An 18,221-nucleotide genomic window follows, 5' to 3' on the forward strand; every position below is an offset into this window, starting at 1 on the left:
GAAACATTATAGCTTTTTTTTTTTGTTTTAATCTCAGAGTGCTTTAATATAATTCTCAGAAAACATTCCAGGTGGTAAGGGTTTGTAATTTTGAGATCATTATTACTGTCAGGTAAAGGAAGACCACTAATACATGAAATATAGCATGGAAGATGTGCCAGGCATTTGAGTGCAACATGCTGACAGGTAATTACTAGTCTTTCTTCCACTGAAATCCATTTTTTATTACTGTGGAGTAATGGTATAATTATGTCAGTGGCAATCCAAAGCGATGTATTGTTTAATGATGACCTTCTTCATAATTTTGGTTGTTTTTCAAATCAAATTAATGGCCTAAAGTGGTAGGATCTTAAAACAGCTTCAAATAACAAAATACGGGAGCATTTTCATTAGGAAAGAAGCAACAGTCTTTCTATGTGGGAGCAGGTAATGAGTGAATGAAAAGAACCAGAGAATGAGTTCCCTCTGAGTCTTTTTCCAAGCAGTTAAGTGTTTTTTTAAAACTACCTGGTTTAAAAGCCTTCTACCACATATATCAACATTTTAAACTTTTGTTGCCTGTTCAAGAAACTGAAATAGCTCACTAAGGGAGGTTGCAGGGTTTGCTGGGCTGGACAAAATGTGCTCTGAACAACAGCTGTTCTTTTTTTCCTTTACTAAGTTCTCACATCTTAGGTGTCATCCTAAACCTTAAAGCTCCCAAGGATTAACCTGGAGAATCTTGATTCAAAAAAAAAAAAAAAAAAAAAGAGAGAGATGATGAGTGGATTCTTCTGCTAGACCTTATGTTTCCATTTCCTTTCCGTTCTGTTCCTCTTGAGGTTCTCCTTCCTGTATGGTACAGTCATCCTTTCCACCCTGAGGCCTGGACACGCTGCAGAAATAATAATCATCTAATACAGCTAATTTCTGTGTTTCTTACTTGCTGCTTTGCCTAATGCATGAGAAACAGTGCTGCAGCCACAGTGCTTAGGATAGAGAAGCCATGATGCTTAATAAGAGGAGTGAAGTTGATTTATTGCCTATTTTAGATGATACAAACTGGAATGTTTTCATGACCATGGAAAATATTTTTAGTCAAAGGGTGAAGAGTTCTACTGCATTGTTTTTTATTACCTGTGAACATCAGATTCTTCTTCCAGCAAGTCAGTGGCATCTTTCCCTTTTTTCCTTACAAATTCTTCACTTAGGCCAGCCTGATGGAGGGTGTCTCTGTAGCGACGCTCTGCTCTCTGACGAGCATTACGCTATGAAAGCAAAACTTAATCAGTAAGCGTAGAACTGGGACTTCCCCATAACACTCAAGTTGTTTTGAAGTTCATGGCTGACACATCTAATGAGAACAGGATGACAGCAGAGGCCTCATCCAAAATGTTTGTCATCCATACAGTCCAGTCCCCAATGTCTCATGTCTCTCAAAGCCAGAGCACACTTTCTCCTGCTCCCGTTCTTTTTTTCCTTTTGCTTCTACAGCATTCCAGTCTCACCAGACTAACATACTTATGTCTGACTCTGACATTCACATAGAGAATATGTGCAAAAAAGGGTTATGAGAAATTCTGGTAGCATGTTTGCTTGTAATTTGTAAGCACTAATGAGGGTGGAGTTCAATAAATGGAGAGCACCTGTGAAATAGCTTCAAATCAGCTCATCTTCATGAAACTGAAAACCAAGCATCCTGCATTCTATACCCTTATTGCCTCCAAATAAACCTTACAAATCAACATAGTCAGAGGTGACCAGAGGAACTGGCCAGGTACAGAGGGATAGAAATCTTTTCCCAGCAGGAGTAAATGCTATGAATTCTTGCCAATATGGCAAACAAGTAAATGGTGAATTCTTGCCAATATGGCAAACAAAAATTTACCCATGTTGATCATACAAATGTGTTTTCTGCCTTCATTAGTGACTCATCTGAACAGAAAGCCTGACCCAGAAGGGTACTTCCTATTGAGAAATTTTGGATCAGCATACTGTCTATGTGTCACTCTCTCTCTAACCAGGAATCATCCCTGCAAGGTGATAGAACTGAAAAAGAAAACCCAGGGGGAAAAAATAACCTTATAAGGAGTGAAGATGGTATCTGAACCTCAAGTGCAATACAGATTTGCAGCTGGTACTGTGTGATGGATGAGGTGTGCTGAATGCAACCACAGATAGCAGAGCTTCAAGGTGATATAAGCAGCCTAACTGTTGTTAATCTTTCTAGTAGCACCAGAAGCACAAAGAAAAAGTGCTCAGTTGGAGAAGGTTTTAAGAGAAAAAAAAAGTTTACAGTTTCTAGAGTATAGGTGCAGAATAGCTGTTTGTATAATTTCTGGTGTCATAAGGCCTTGACTTTCGTCAGACTACGTATTTTGATTGCAGTATATAGGAGGGACTGGAAAGGTCTATAACCAAGAAATAAGCTTTAGTGTCTTTTCAAGTGGTGTGAAGGAATCCAAATAATACCTGGGTGGCCTTTCTCTGTGTTATGTTGAACGCAGTCAAGAGACTCTGCAACCATTTGTACCTTCTTCATGAATTAACTTAAGATGATTTCTTAATGCCTGTCTTCAACAAAAGAGAATGTATCCTGTCACCCACAAACACTCCGGAACTTCGACAGTTACCTTGGTGACCTGTTCAAAGAGGTATGGTCTGTCCTTCATTCGCAGCTGCATTTCTTCCAGCTCCTTTCTGTATTCCTTTGTTCTCTCCCTCATATTTTGCCTGAAATTGAAAAGTTGCCTGTCTAGTACAGGTTCCCTCTGACTGCAGCTGATAAAGAAAAATACATTCTCAATAACCATTTTTCCCTTGAGAAATAGCTATGGTAATTATCTTGATTCCAAAAGCTGAGGCAAAAAAAAAATCCTATTGCTGGCAAGCTATGACCCATTAGCAAAACTTTTATTACTAGACTGTAAGCAGAGAACCAAAGGTGACATGTTCAGAAAACCTTCTATTTTGTGTGTTTTTCCAAATGACACACTTCAGTAGGCTTGTTTGTACAAGCCTACTGAATGACGGCCTGATGATCCCCCAGTTAGTAAAGTAAATGGTTATGTCTGTGCAGAATAGGATACTAACCAGTTCTGTTTCAACTTCTCCTTGTGTGTTTCCTCCAGACTTTTATGTGGATCCAGGGCTTTTGCTTGGCTGTTCACTGACTTTTGGATAGCCTGACATTTCTTTTTCTGTTTCTCCATCCAGTAAATTCCTTCTTTGTCCCCTTCCTTTTTTTTATCTTGGGAGTGTCTGTATAGAAAAAAAGTTTACTAAGGAGCTCACTTAAGACTGTTGGGCTACATGCTAGCAGCGAATTTAACTTTTGGAGTACTCTAAGGATTTCATAATCTCATTCATAATTTCAGACATACGAGTCTGCAGCTCTGAAATCAAGTTGAATGTAGACGAGGAATTAGCAAAGAAAATGACAGAGAAACATTTAGGAAAAGTATTTTCTATGTAGTTGATGTGATGAAGAAAAACACCAACATATTGTCTTACGTTTTGGTCATTAGTTGGTATATAGTCTTGTAGGCAAACTTTTCTACTTACCTAATAGCAGATTCTCTTTTTCTAGTTGCATCTGTAATGTACATTGGAAGGGTATTGGAGGAGAGAGAGGAAAGGCCAGTCAAAGAATGACTTTTTTGCACTGAAACCTTGGAAAGTGGCTGAGAATCCTGGAGGAAAAAAAAAAAAAGGAACTTTATTCAGTGTGTTTGTTTACACTACAGAATCTTCTCTGTTCTTGGTCTGTGAAAAAGAACAGTTGGGGTATGTGGACAATGCACTCATTCTTCTCTCTTCCATCATTAGGGATTTACATAGAGAGGGACTGAGGGGAAGCGGAGTGCTTGAGAGTATGTAAGGGTGGCTGAGCCTTAGCTGTCATAGCTCATCTCTTTGTATAGAATTTTGTTCTCTGTTTTGTCCTAGTGTTCTGTAGTACTCCCAAAACAAGGGCAGAGGTCACAGGATGTTAACCATCTATGAGGATGATAAAAATGTAAGCAGTCGCTATCTTGACTGGAGAAAGCAGTACCAGAGAAATACCCATCCATCTCACCTTTATCTTTTCATTAGCCTGCCTCTGCCTGCCATGGAGACTGGAAGTTCTTAGCTTGAATGGCTTATTACGAGTTGCCTCTTTGATTTCTTGTCTCCTTACTGCTTCCCTCTGAAAGGCCCAGTAAAGTCCTTCAAAATCCGGTACTGTTGTATTAATCCTTGGCTTGAAGCTGAAGCTTCTGTCCTGCAAGAAGCCAAGTCTTTCCTGCTTAGTTTTAGTGGCAGTTCGGGACTGAGGCTCTCTCCGACAGGCGCTCGTATCTATGGGAGCTATGGAGCTCTTAAGCAAATCCTTTGCTCTCATTTGAATGCAGATCTCTCTGTAGAGTTCAGCTTCTAATGGATCAAAATCAAAGCAATGAGAACAATGAGTGATGTCAAATGCTGTGAAACTGCCACTGCACAACTCTGAACTTTCTCTGAGGGCTGCAGCTGTATGTATAGGAGAGACCGGGCATCCTGTGTCCCCTCTCCTCACTTTCCAGCCACTCTTTCTTTGCCCCCCAGGAAAAAACAAGCTTCAAAGATACTAGAATAATCATGGTGGCATCTATTTCTTAGGCATTAATCTCTAGATACCTCTTCCACTTACTCTAATACTGAACCAGCCTTCTCCTCCTATTCTTAGGTAACTTGTGCCCTTTGTCTTGCAAAAGTGTTGTTGATTAATCAGGATTCCAATTTTCATGTGTGACTCTGTCATTACATTGACTGTGTGATCCAAATGGTCTGTTCAAATGTACTTGCAGCAGCAGATGGCTTTCCTATGTAATATGCAGCAGTGTTTGTCTATATTGGGAAAAGATTTTAAGTAGGGAGCATTTGATAGAATCTTATATGACTTCTGTGAAAAAAATTCCCCTAGAAGGAAGATGTATAGCACCGAAGTGAGTCCTTTCCTGTGCAGCACTAAATGTCTGAAGATGCAAACAGCTGGCTGTGGGTTGAGTCTTTGCTTTTTAGAAAACAAAAACAAAATCAGTACTGCTGTTTGCAAAACAAAACTTTTTTGGAGTCTATTTATAAATTTGCATTGACTCAGGTATGAAATGTTCATTCCTCCTCCCTTCTCAGATGGAACAGGGGTTTGCCCTTTGCTCTCTTTTACCTTTATAATCCATTTAATTTAGCACACCACAGCAGAATATTTTCTGCTGAAAACTGATCAGGTATATACTCAAGAAGAAAATAGTGGGAAACAATGTGTGTGGGGGAAAGGGTAAGAAAAGCCATGAGAATTATCAAGAACTGGCTTAGTTCCTATATTTAAGTGTGGAGTCTGTATTGCCTACTCCAGACTTCAAACTGTGGGGCCTTAAGCCACCTGAAAAGAAGGCAAGTGTCAGGTTATTTACCTTGTCTGTTTAGAACAGTCCTAGTACCTACTGCATGTTTTAGCTGGAGAGCAAGTGGGAAGGTAGTATCAGAGAATGTCAGGAGACTGGATTACTGTACTGTCATTTAGAACGGAGCCTGATTTAGACTCAGGAAATACTTTTCGTCTAGGGGTTCTGTGCAGTACAGATCACTTAGGGTAAAATTGGTAGTGCCAAGATGGACCTCGGACGCTTCTGTTTTCACATTTGTGCCACAAATCATTCAAGTCCCTTTAGGCATGGAATCCAAGGCAGGGAAAGATTCACAAACTGTTATGATTTGCAGCAAAAGGGGTGTGGAAATCTATCTGAAAACTATCTTGGTGTACACATGTATGCTTGTATACACAGAAATACCCAGCCATCTCACCTTTATCTTTTCATTAGCCTGCCTCTGCCTGCCATATTGCTGCTGCCAACACTGATGGAAGGCTACTAAATTTAGGACACTCTACTGTACTGTAAGGGTGTCTAGATGAAATGTAATGACCAGTGGTACACAGGAGACTAGGCAGTACCAGGGGATGTAATGATACTGGCTTTATACTTCAGGTAATGCCCTCTGAGCCATGATCCTACCTCTCAGCGTGGAGACAGCAAAGGACAGGCAGGGAATTGGTTTTTTTTTGTAGAAGCCCTGGCCTTTTACCTTTGAGTTTATCTCCAAGGAGTGGGTCATAAGTAGATTTAGGAACTTTTTTACTGGTTTGCTTCTGTTTGGAGCTCTGATTTAGGGTTGCTGCTGCCAGGAACTTTTGTCTGATAGCTTCTTTCTTTTTCTCCTCCTTCTCCAGGAAACTGAAGGGCCGCTGAGTTGAAATGAGCAGCTCCTTTCTTTTCTTTGTTGCTATTTGCCTCCGAATCTCATTCTGCTCCATTATTTCCTGATAAAGAGGCAGAAACACATGGGCAGGTACAGGCTGTGCCCGGAATTGTTTCTGACATTCAGCTTCATCCTGGCTTTGCCTTTTATCTCTATGTTTGTCTAATTCAAGAAACATGTATGCTTTCATCAGCTGGGACTTCTTGCGAGCTTCTCGCAGCGTCATTTCGAAAGGCTGAGGGATGGTGATGGAAGGAATCCAGGGAGATGAAGCACTTTTTGGCCTCAGGCAGGATTTAGGCTTTTGCTGATCCCAGGTATGGTCCGAGGTGAGGTCAATCAAGGAACTGGACTGCCTTTTGTTACCAGATGTATGACTGTGACAAAGACATTATTAAGGGGAAATAAGTTCAATTGTTAAAAGAAGGGAGACACTGCTGATTAGGATAAAGATACTGGAGGCTGAGCTGTTCATTAAAAGATAGGCCTACTGAAGTTCATGAGCAGAGCTTTGCTTGTTTTCAATTTTCCACATATTAAAATGCAGTTATGCCTACTTAGCTTTGTCATACCATTTATGATGTTGCTAGCACTCTCTTGTCAGAAAGGCCACAAGAAGTCCCAATTTTAGGGATGTCTGGTTGATACCTACTCAACATAAGACAAACTCAGGAGAGGCAACAAATTAGGTACATAGATGCAAAAATCATAACTAGTAGTACCAATGCTGGCATTCTGAAAATGCTGAGGGAAGGGCCATTGCAAGCAACTGCCTTAGTGCAACTCTTAAGAGGTTCACCTGGCAACTTTTGAAGCTGATATTTAAGAAGACCACAAAACTGATGATTAATGGGTCTCAGTGGAATAGCAAACTCCTACTAGGATGTTTGAGGCTGATTGTGAAACTGAGTAAGAAGAGATAGTTAAGGAAGGAATTAATGTGGGTTAAATGAAGGATCAGGGTGGATGATGCACAGGGAGCGGGGGGGAGTGGTAAGCAGAAGGTGCTGATCACATGTAAACAGTCTCCTGGTCCATACACTTGCCTGGTGCTTCCTGCACTCTGTTCCTCAAACTATTTCCTTTGCAAGAGCATGAGTGTGTGATCTGCTAGTGAACTTCAAGCTGGACTGACTACAAAGACAAGAGGCCTGAGAGCTAGAGGGAGAGACTGGACAGTGGATAGAAACATGTGTGATCTGCTAGCAAATTTTAAGTGTGATTAGCTGATGAGCAGGAACAGGCTTTACACTATTCATGTTTTATGTGAATACGTTTGTGGACAGAGTTTTGGTACCATATATGTGTATTTTGGGGCTTCATGCTCTCGTCACTGGCCAAAAGTGGCAGCAATCCCACATGCCACTCTCCCATCCATACCAGCTATCCTCCTACCTGAGAGCCTCCCGCAGCTTTTCACGCAGGACTGCTGCCTCCCGCATGAAATCCTCGAGTTCCTCATCCTCTTCGAATACCCCGCGATCACCGTTTAACTGTGCCTGGTGCGGTAAGCTGGGTTCTAGCGGAGACCGTCGACCTTCCATCCCGAGAGGCCGCTCCTAGCTTCGCGTCTGCTTGGCGGGAGACGCAAGAGTTGCTCCGTTACCGCCTGGGAGGAAACCGCGTCGCCTGGAAGGAAAAACAATCGAGAACTGCGCGTTTCGGGGATGCGACCCCAGCATCCCCGCCCAGCATCGGCGCTCCCCTCACCTGCAGGCCGCCGCCTCAGACCTCCAGCGGTACCTATCTCGGCTCCCACCAATCAGCGAAGCCGGCAGTATTCTGGCTCCGCCTTTTGGTCTACAAGAATCCAATCAGACTTCAAAACGGAGAGCACCTGCCGATCGCTCATTGGCGCTCGGGAGGAGGTGTTGCGGGTAGTGCCCTCCCCCAGGCGGGCTGCGTTGTCGTGGTTTCCCGGAGCAACTTCCGCTCGGAGGCGGGCGGTGTGTCGTCACTTCCGCTGTGATGGCGGTGGCGTGCGGGAGGCGGCTGCTAGTTCCGTTCGGTGGGCGGCTGCGGGCCGGCCCCCGGGCTCCACTCCGGTCTGTAGCTTCCGCTGCGCCGCTCTACGATGTGGTGGTGTCGGGCGGCGGTATGGTCGGGAGCGCCATGGCCGCCGTCCTGGGTAAGGCTTGTGACCTCGCCAACTCCGGGCCACGGCGCACGTGCCGGGGGCTACACATACATAAGATACATGTTGTTCATCTCAGTAAGAGAGTTGTGGTCATACAGCTTTAAAATGCAAAAGTTTACCTGTATGGTAAATGCCTTTTCTTATTAAGCTTTGCATCTAGTCTGTTTAATTAAAAAACACATACAGAAATAGGAGACAAGATGCTTTGTTACAATATTCTTGCCAAAAATATACTTGCTTATTTTAGGGCACGATAGCCACTTCCACGATAAGAAGATTGCTTTGCTGGAGGCTGGTCCTAGGAAAGAATATGATTGCATGCCAGACAGTTACAGTAACAGGGTCAGTTCCATCTCCCCGGGATCAGCAACCCTCCTGAGCAGTAAGTGTGATGTCTTTGTGTTTTAAACAGCGTATCTGAGCTGGTTTTATTTTGTTTAAACAAAAGCTCTGAGCATGTGCTACCATCATCTGAAGCCTAAGAAGTTGTTTACCTTTGTCTCTCAGTATGCTGCATTGTGGTGATTAAATCAGGCTCCTCTTGGATCTGTGTTCTGGTATCCTCTTGGATTCATGTCCCTCTCCGCAGGGATGTTTTCTGGTATCTAGGTCTGATTTGTTTTATGAATATTTGTGACATTAGGCTAGTGAAAGCCTGTAAATTGCTCTCTAGAGCCTCAGGGATGTTCTGTTCACGAAAGAAGCACAAACTTAAGGCTCTGTCCTTGTGATTCATTTTCATTTTAAAGGGAGATTTGAGCCTTGATTCCTTAAGAAAAATGAAACGTTCTAAACAATGATGGCTCTGCATTTCTCTGACTTTTTTATTACTTGGTGATAGCTCAGTGAGAGTTGCCTGTTAAGTCACAGTGTTCACGTGTTCCCTTTCTACTGGCTTGCATTAACAGTGACGTAATGTGAGATGCTGGAGCCGTGGAAGTGTTGAGGCAGACCTGACCCTGCCTAGGGATGGTGCAAGCAGAGTCTGGGCATTGATAGCCAGGGAGGGAGGAAGAGAGTATGGAGTGAGCTTCAGTTTTGTTTGGTTCTCAGTGTCACATGTGATCCTGTATCTCCCTGCATACGTGTCCTCCTTCTTTTTCAGGTTTTGGGGCCTGGGATCACGTCTGCAGCCTGAGAATGAAACCATTCCGGCGAATGCAGGTGCCTCACTTAGGGCTGCAAATGTGTCTGTGTGTCTGTCTACTTTGAATTCTCAGGAGTGCTTCTATTAATGATGCAAAGGGCAGATTGTGCTTTTGATGATTCCTGTTACATTTTTGGGAATGGCAGTCTGCTCAGAAATATCTCTCCTAAGAATCTTGATGTTATAGGATGAAAGGTTGATTCCTAAAGGAAGCTGTAGATATTGAGGCATGGGTACTAGTCAGGAATGACAGAAATATAGATACAGGTTTGTATTGGTTTTGGTTAATTTTCTTCATAATAACTTGCATGGTGCTGTGTTTTGGATTTGTGCTGGAAACAATGTTGATATCACAGGGTTGTTTTTGTTGGTGCTGAGCAGCACTTACACCAAGCCAAGGCTTGAACTGCTCCTCACACCACCACACCAGTGAGTAAGGTGGGGCGTGCAGAAGAAGCCAGTAGTGGGGACAGCCAGGACAGCTGAACCCAACTGACTTAAGGATTATTTCATAGCATATAATGTTATGCTCAGCAATAAAAGCTGAGGGAAAGAAGGAGGAAAGGGGGACTTCAGAGTTACAGCATTTGTGTTTCCAAGTAACCATTCTGTGTGATGGAGCCCTGCTTTCCTGGAGATGGGAAGTCTGAATGAATTCCTTGCTTTGGTGCAGCTTTTGCTTTACCAACTTTACGTCAACCCACGAATTTTCTCACTTTTACCCTTCCAGTTCTCTCTTCCATCCCATTGAGGGGGAGTGAGCAAGGGATTTGGTGGGGCTGAGCTGCCTGCTGGGGTTAACTCACAGCAAAGTGGTAGGGTAGCTTTATATGTTAATGATGCAACAGGAAGGTAAGAGTAACAAACTTTCTTTCCAGTTAGTTTTTGAGATGAAGCTAGATTACTGTATGAGAGGAATTACATGGTGTACTTCAGCATTTGGAAACAAATGCTAGTCCAGGATGTGTTCTGTAGTTCTGTGCTTCTAGACTGCCACATGCTTTCCCTGTTCAGATGGGTGTATCCGTTCATGGTCCCTGAGGAACAGTACTTGATCATGTAGCTTCATGTCATGTATTTTTTCTTTGTAGGTGTGGGATGCTTGTTCAGAAGCCATGATCGTTTTTGAGAAAGATGACTTAGATGACATGGGTTACATAGTGGAGAATGATGTCATTATGTCTGCTCTCACAAAACAGTTAGATGCAGTAGCAGGTAGTGGACAACTTCTTTAATATTTCATTTACTGTGGAGAGCTGTCAGTTACTTGCTTTCTGTTGTGTGCACTACTTTGAGAGGGGAAAAAGATAATTTATCCAACAAGTAACTCTGAGATACAGGCAGTTTCTTGAGTGGGGAGGCAGAAACTTGTCTTCTGAAGGCTACACAGCAGGAAAGCAATTCCATATGTAGTTCTTCAAAACATAGTCTCTACAAATGTAGACTTTTTTCTTTCTGGAGCAGGCCTTGCAATGACAAAAGGTTGGCTAGATCTGTCTTTCAGATTGCCTTGGGAATGGTAGGGTCAGTTCTTTGGGTGCCATTAGGGCATGTGTGGCCTTTGCTGTTGTAGTGACGTTTCCTTTGTCATGCCTGTGTCATGCTGTGACCGTGGCACTTTGTGTTCCCATCAGACCGGGTGGATGTTTTCTATGGAAGCAGAGCGGTGAGGTATACCTGGCCCCTTCCCTCTCCCAGCTGTGACGCAAGCCCTTGGGTCCAAATCGAGTTAGCTGATGGATGCAGACTTCAGACCAAATTGCTGGTAACTAGACTTGTTATTTCTGTTGATCAAGGATCATCACTCACCCAAATCTTTTCCTCTGGATTTGGTTCTGATTCTTTGTGTGCTGCTCCACCCATGTGGAGAGCTTGGGTGAGGAGAGTGGCTAACTGTGAGAGCTGCTGTGGGACGCAGTGCGTGGCCTTTTCTGTATCGGATGAAGGTGACTCTGCTGAGTTGGAGAAGAGCAGAAGGGGTCACCTCTTCTGGTTTTGGGGAAATTTTTTTTCCTTTTTTTTTTTTTTTTTCTCCCCCTGAATGAACCAAAAATGTGGATGTGCAGGCTGAAGTTTGTCGACTGGAATGTTGGTTTTCTTAGGAGTTGCTGAAGAGGTTGCTTTGTATCCCTGTTCTGCAGATTGGTGCAGATGGTCATAACTCGGTAGTCCGGAAAGAAGCTGAAATTAAGAACATTGAGCATCGGTATGACCAGTCAGCTGTAGTGGCAACCCTTCATTTGTCTGAGGTGAAATTCTGCTAACTGACTCTTCCATAAACAGCAGAACAGCTTAAATAGGTGATCCAGGTCACCAGTTTGTAACTGTCTGCTTGCTTCTTTCCCTTGTAGGCCACAGACAATAATGTAGCATGGCAGAGGTTCCTTCCCACAGGGCCAATTGCGCTTCTTCCGGTAAGGTGATTCATAGTCTCTGTAATTTATTCAAAACCCTTTTTAGTCTGTTTCTAGTAGCTTGATTTCTGTCTGTGCCTTTCTGTGCCAGTTCTGTCTCTTAAGACTCTGTCTACCTGCCCTTTACTTTTCAGTTACTGCATTTGTTTTCCTTTCCTGCTCTCTCATTTTATTGTAGCAAGTTGGGCTGGAAGAATAATGTGCAGAGGGACTGATGTGGGGCAGGGTAAAGAGGAAATCTTTGGTCATTGTTTTTTTTGTTTTTGTTTGGTTTTTCTCTTTGACATTCTTTTAAACTAGCTGTCTGACACTGCCAGCTCTCTAGTCTGGTCTACATCTCATGAACATGCATCGGAACTTCTTGCTATTGATGAGGAAAGTTTTGTGGATAGCATCAACTCTGCCTTTGTGAGTATCAGCTTTGTTGTAGGTATGAGGCTGACTGCTGTAATCCCGAGAAATACAGTGGAACCCAACAGTCTAAAGGATAGTAATGAGAGAGGTGAATTCTCAAGTTCCTTCCCCTGGTGAGGATGATACTGAAAGGACACAGCAAAGAAAAGATAACCCTGTTGGACTGAATTAGTTTTGTTCTGAAAGTCACAAATAAGCTGACCTCAATTTCCAAAAGGTGGGAAGGGTAGGCTCATCTTAGCTGGAAGCTTATACACCCTAAAACTTGTTTCTTCTGCTGTATGGTTTTGTCCAAGTGGCTAAAATTCAGTATTTGGAGCATATTCAGATTGGTTTTTTTCAGCTGGATTCTCTTGTATGTGTAGTTCGGGTTAACATCTAAAGATGTTTTTTTTTTTCAGTGGAGCAATGTAAACCACTCCGACTTCATCGATACAGCTGGGGCCATGTTTCGGTCAGCTCTGTCACTCCTGAAGCCCTCAGGGACTGCAGTCCGTCAGTTGCCCCCCAGCGTTGCTAAAGTAGATCCAGAGAGCCGAGCCATGTTCCCTCTTGGAATGGGGCATGCAACAGAGTATGTCCAGCACCGTGTGGCTCTCATTGGGTAAGGTCAGCAGCGGATCATTGAGTGAGGGGGTTGGACTCAATGGTCTTCAGAGGTCCCTTCCAACCCCTAACATCCTGTGATCCTGTGGGTGTGTGGTGTGTGCTCAGAAATGCTGTGAGTCTAGCAACTCCCAGCCAGTGTGTGATGTGTGCTCAGCAGTGACGTGAGCGTGGCAACTCCCAGCCGGTGTGTGATGTGTGCTCAGCAGTGACGTGAGCGTAGCAACTCCCAGCCGGTGTGTGATGTGCGCTCAGCAGTGACGTGAGCGTGGCAGCTCCCAGCCGGTGTGTGGTGTGTGCTCAGCAGTGACGTGAGCGTGGCAGCTCCCAGCCGGTGTGTGGTGTGCGCTCAGCAGTGACGTGAGCGTGGCAGCTCCCAGCCGGTGTGTGGTGTGTGCTCAGCAGTGACGTGAGCGTGGCAGCTCCCAGCCGGTGTGTGATGTGTGCTCAGCAGTGACGTGAGCGTGGCAGCTCCCAGCCGGTGTGTGATGTGTGCTCAGCAGTGACGTGAGCGTGGCAGCTCCCAGCCGGTGTGTGATGTGTGCTCAGCAGTGACGTGAGCGTGGCAGCTCCCAGCCGGTGTGTGGTGTGTGCTCAGCAGTGACGTGAGCGTGGCAGCTCCCAGCCGGTGTGTGGTGTGTGCTCAGCAGTGACGTGAGCGTGGCAGCTCCCAGCCGGTGTGTGGTGTGTGCTCAGCAGTGACGTGAGCGTGGCAGCTCCCAGCCGGTGTGTGGTGTGTGCTCAGCAGTGACGTGAGCGTGGCAGCTCCCAGCCGGTGTGTGGTGTGTGCTCAGCAGTGACGTGAGCGTGGCAGCTCCCAGCCGGTGTGTGGTGTGTGCTCAGCAGTGACGTGAGCGTGGCAGCTCCCAGCCGGTGTGTGGTGTGTGCTCAGCAGTGACGTGAGCGTGGCAGCTCCCAGCCGGTGTGTGGTGTGTGCTCAGCAGTGACGTGAGCGTGGCAGCTCCCAGCCGGTGTGTGGTGTGTGCTCAGCAGTGACGTGAGCGTGGCAGCTCCCAGCCGGTGTGTGGTGTGTGCTCAGCAGTGACGTGAGCGTGGCAGCTCCCAGCCGGTGTGTGATGTGTGCTCAGCAGTGACGTGAGCGTAGCAGCTCCCAGCCGGTGTGTGATGTGTGCTCAGCAGTGACGTGAGCGTGGCAGCTCCCAGCCGGTGTGGTGTGTGCTCAGCATGACGTGAGCGTGGCAGCTCCCAGCCGGTGTGTGGTGTGTGCTCAGCAGTGACGTGAGCGTGGCAGCTCCCAGCCGGTGTGTGGTGTGTGCTCAGCAGTGACGTGAGCGTGGCAGCTCCCAGCCGGTGTGTGGTGTGTGCTCAGCAGTGACGTGAGCGTGGCAGCTCCCAGCCGGTGTGTGGTGTGTGCTCAGCAGTGACGTGAGCGTGGCAGCTCCCAGCCGGTGTGTGGTGTGTGCTCAGCAGTGACGTGAGCGTGGCAGCTCCCAGCCGGTGTGTGGTGTGTGCTCAGCAGTGACGTGAGCGTGGCAGCTCCCAGCCGGTGTGTGGTGTGTGCTCAGCAGTGACGTGAGCGTGGCAGCTCCCAGCCGGTGTGTGGTGTGTGCTCAGCAGTGACGTGAGCGTGGCAGCTCCCAGCCGGTGTGTGGTGTGTGCTCAGCAGTGACGTGAGCGTGGCAGCTCCCAGCCGGTGTGTGGTGTGTGCTCAGCAGTGACGTGAGCGTGGCAGCTCCCAGCCGGTGTGTGGTGTGTGCTCAGCAGTGACGTGAGCGTGGCAGCTCCCAGCCGGTGTGTGGTGTGTGCTCAGCAGTGACGTGAGCGTGGCAGCTCCCAGCCGGTGTGTGGTGTGTGCTCAGCAGTGACGTGAGCGTGGCAGCTCCCAGCCAACACACTGGATGGTTAGACACAATTTATTGTTTCAGTGTGATTTTTATCCAGCCTCAATTTTCATTCTGTGCTCTTGTGTCAACAAAGTTCTTTTGTGTGAGTAGCCCTCTGCCCACAGTGTGTGCTTTCTATGTAAATTGTGAGACAATTTCTCTTTTCTGGTTTGTGTAGTCCCATGAAACAGTCTGGTACCCCATGCTGGACTTGTTCTTCCCCCACCCTTCTTCTTTGTTTACCAGACTGAGTTTTAAATTCACCTTTCTTGAACACAGATTGTTCCAGATAGGATGTCATAGTATGTCATGGTGGCTTACAGAAACAGGAAAATGCCTCACCTTTTGCATTCTAAGCTTGCATGTGTTTTTCTCTTCCACAGCTGCAATACACTAGTAGCTTATAGTAATTCTTGGATGCTGTATAGCATTTCAGACGCATTTCACCTTTCCAGCTTGTGACCTACTCTGTGCCTGTTTAGAGTGCATAATCTTAATTTCATTCCCAAACTTAATTTAATTTCTGTCACTTTAAGACTCCCTTACCAATATGTATGGCTTTGCCCTTTGTAGGTATGTCTGGTCATAAAAGACCCTGATTTTGTTTCTGTTCAATGATATCCCACTTCTCTTTTGCATTCATGATGTCTACATGTTTGTGAAATGTCTCAGTGACATATAGCTCCTGCTGTGCTGAGGTCACTTAGAAAAAAACTCAAGGCCTGTTCCACATGTGGAACTGTCCTCTGAGGGAGGACGTTGGCTAGTCACCTCTTCGTAACTTTTCCTTTCAGAACTATTATGTTATCTCCCCTTGGTCTTGCTTCTTACAACTGCAGAGGCAGTCAGGTAGTTCAGCACACAAGGAGGTAGTGCATAAAGCATGTATGCTGCTGTAAAGTGCTCATAGCAGAGAGGTGAGGAGTGCTGTACTGATCCCTTCTGGGGCTTGTCACCATTAAGGCTTCAGGAAAGGATATAAATTTCTGTCTTCTCTTGCTCCAGGGATGCTGCTCACAGAGTCCACCCACTTGCAGGACAAGGTGTGAACCTGGGCTTTGGTGACATTGCCTGTTTAGCTCATCACCTCCGTGCAGCAGCCTTCAATGGGAGCGATCTGGGTAAGGATCCCAGACAGTGAGGTGGCAGGAAGATGATTAGTCCGACAGGCCTTTGCTGCTAACATCAGAATAAGCACTGCCTCTGTGCAGGTTTAGACGTGCTGCTGGCCCTTGTTTGAAAGGCAAAAGTGTCTTTGAAGTAGAACTGTTTAGCTGTCAGTTGGCTGTGGAGCAGTTAAAGAATCTTGGCTGCAGCTCCCATCCCACAAATCTCAAAGTTGCTTAAGAATAAATAAATTTTGCAGGATGGAAGTTAAAAAGGTGGTGAGATGAAGAGCATTAACTGATGGAAGGAGGCCTTTATTAAAAGGGACGACTTCCCTCTTTCTGTGTTTTCAGTTGTCAGTGGAGGCTGCTATATAGATAAGAGGCACAGTTGTTTGTGGCAGTCAGTTCTAACCAAAGCATTCAATGATCTCTTCTAGGCTCCTTAAAACATCTCTTAAAGTTTGAGACTGAGCGTCAGAGGCACAATGTCTCCTTGATAGCTGCTATTGATATGCTAAAGAGGCTTTACTCTACAAAGCTGACTCCCTTGGTGTTGCTGAGGACATGGGCATTGCAAGCAACAAATGCCCTGCCTCCTGTCAAAGTAAGAATCTCATTTCAGTGAAGGCTGTAGGAAGAGTCAAGAACTATGCATGAAACGCACACAAGCCGGGAAGAGATTTTATTTTTTTTTTAACAAAACCCTTTTGTTCAGAAAATGCTACTTGTTCAAACTGAGATTTTTGTGTCCTAAATGAGCCCCAGGAGTTTCTAAATAACTGACAGCTTGGCAGTAACTGTTTTCTCCTATAGCACAAGGAAAGGGATCCAAGTGTCTGTATTCTGTATCAGTAATTAGAGGTTAGAAATCATTAGAAGTCTTTAATTTGCTACAGAATTAAAATGTGGAACCTTGAATTGCATTCCAGACACGCACTATGAAAAAACAGCTTTGTAAAGCACTTGATATCTAAGAATAAGATCAGTTGACTTGACAGATGTGGTGTGCAGCTCAAACAAGTTACCTGTTTATGTGCTGTTTTGCCTTGTGAAATTGCTCCCTCCTGACAGAATCACAGAATGTTAGGGGTTGGAAGGGACATCCAGTAATCATCAAGTCCCACCCCCCTACCAAAGCACAATCACCTAGGGCAGGCCACACGGGAACACATCCCAGGAAGGTTATGCCAGTCTCCAGAGAAGGAGACTCCACAGCTTCTCTGAGCAGCCTGTTCCAGTGCTCCATTACCCTCCCCATAAAGAAGTGTCTCCTCATGTGGAGGTGGAAAGTGCAAGTCTCTATACTGGAAGTTACCTGAGAAAGGCAGTGGTGAGGAGGTTCAGTCTTGAATGCAGACCCTCTGTTTGCAGCCTGTCTGCTTAAATTCTGCTAGATTTTCATGAGGTTCCTTCCTTAAGCCACCTGCTCTTAAAGCTCTTAAGCACCTTCAAATTTGATGCCTCATTTCTGGATTTTAATGTTTTATTCTACAAATTCAAGTCACCTCTTTCCTATTAAACTAAGGTGACCCTTTATGTTATGGTCACAGTTATAACACTACTGAAGAGCAGTAAATTCTTAAGGCATAGTAGCTGCCAGTAGCAAGATGTCTGTCTGGTAAACTAAAAAAAAGACCATGCTGCTGCTTCAGTGCTCAGAACTTTTTGTTTGAAGCAGAAAACCAAATGAAGACCTCTTTTCTGAGCCCAGAATGTGTTGATAACACCTTTGTTTTGTGCTGCTTGGGAAGGAAAGGAATGCTGCAACTTCTTCACTTTCCTAGCGTACAGGGCTGGCTGCTCTGCACTTGGCTAGAATGGCTGACCCAGAGTTGTTGCCCATATATATAAAAGGGAAGGAGACTATAAATGCTTTCTAGGATGTATGCTTCTTACCAGCTCATAAATTCCTTACCTTTTTCTTCTCTTTTAGGAGCAAATTGTGGCTTTTGCCAGCAAGTGATCTGTTGTCAGTTTGGAACAGCAGGTGACCAAGGAATGCATTGCCCTTTTAAGGACTGTGACTGACTTGAATCTTTGAATTATGTTATTTTAATTTAACAATAAAAGCAAAGGGTTGAGCTGTATATTACATCATCCACTTATTCCTGCAAAAGTTCTGCTTTATCTGCTCTCCCCAAGAGAATTTGGAGTCTCTTCCTGTAGCACCACATCTTCAGCCACAGAACCATGTACATTGTGCTTTTAATTTTGGCTCTCTGAGTTCAAAACTGAGGTGGAAGCAGCTTGTCTGTCTTTTTTTGGCAAACACAGTGCTGAATTTTGCCAGCT

At 45.1% G+C, this 18,221-nt stretch overlaps 2 protein-coding genes across 2 annotated transcripts; one reads left to right on the top strand and one right to left on the bottom strand.

Annotated features, from left to right (window-relative positions):
- Positions 1–783: 783 nt before the first annotated feature.
- On the bottom strand, positions 784–7,802 carry FAM161B (FAM161 centrosomal protein B). Its single transcript, XM_054400749.1, has 8 exons — positions 7,654–7,802; positions 6,085–6,635; positions 4,058–4,395; positions 3,544–3,671; positions 3,073–3,240; positions 2,613–2,712; positions 1,117–1,247; positions 784–874 (listed from the first exon to the last, which is right to left on the bottom strand). Exons 1-8 carry the CDS (start codon positions 7,800–7,802, stop codon positions 784–786), a joined length of 1,656 nt encoding a protein of 551 aa, XP_054256724.1.
- A 424-nt stretch (positions 7,803–8,226) lies between these two features.
- COQ6 (coenzyme Q6, monooxygenase) lies at positions 8,227–17,963 on the top strand. Its single transcript, XM_054400179.1, has 12 exons — positions 8,227–8,386; positions 8,643–8,777; positions 9,501–9,559; positions 10,634–10,757; positions 11,177–11,307; positions 11,684–11,791; positions 11,894–11,956; positions 12,257–12,364; positions 12,772–12,974; positions 15,826–15,941; positions 16,367–16,533; positions 17,863–17,963. Exons 1-12 carry the CDS (start codon positions 8,227–8,229, stop codon positions 17,890–17,892), a joined length of 1,404 nt encoding a protein of 467 aa, XP_054256154.1. The 3' UTR covers positions 17,893–17,963.
- The last annotated feature ends 258 nt before the right edge of the window (positions 17,964–18,221 follow it).

Source organism: Indicator indicator, chromosome 4, assembly GCF_027791375.1.
Source record: "Indicator indicator isolate 239-I01 chromosome 4, UM_Iind_1.1, whole genome shotgun sequence".
NCBI classification, from domain to species: Eukaryota; Metazoa; Chordata; class Aves; order Piciformes; family Indicatoridae; genus Indicator; species Indicator indicator.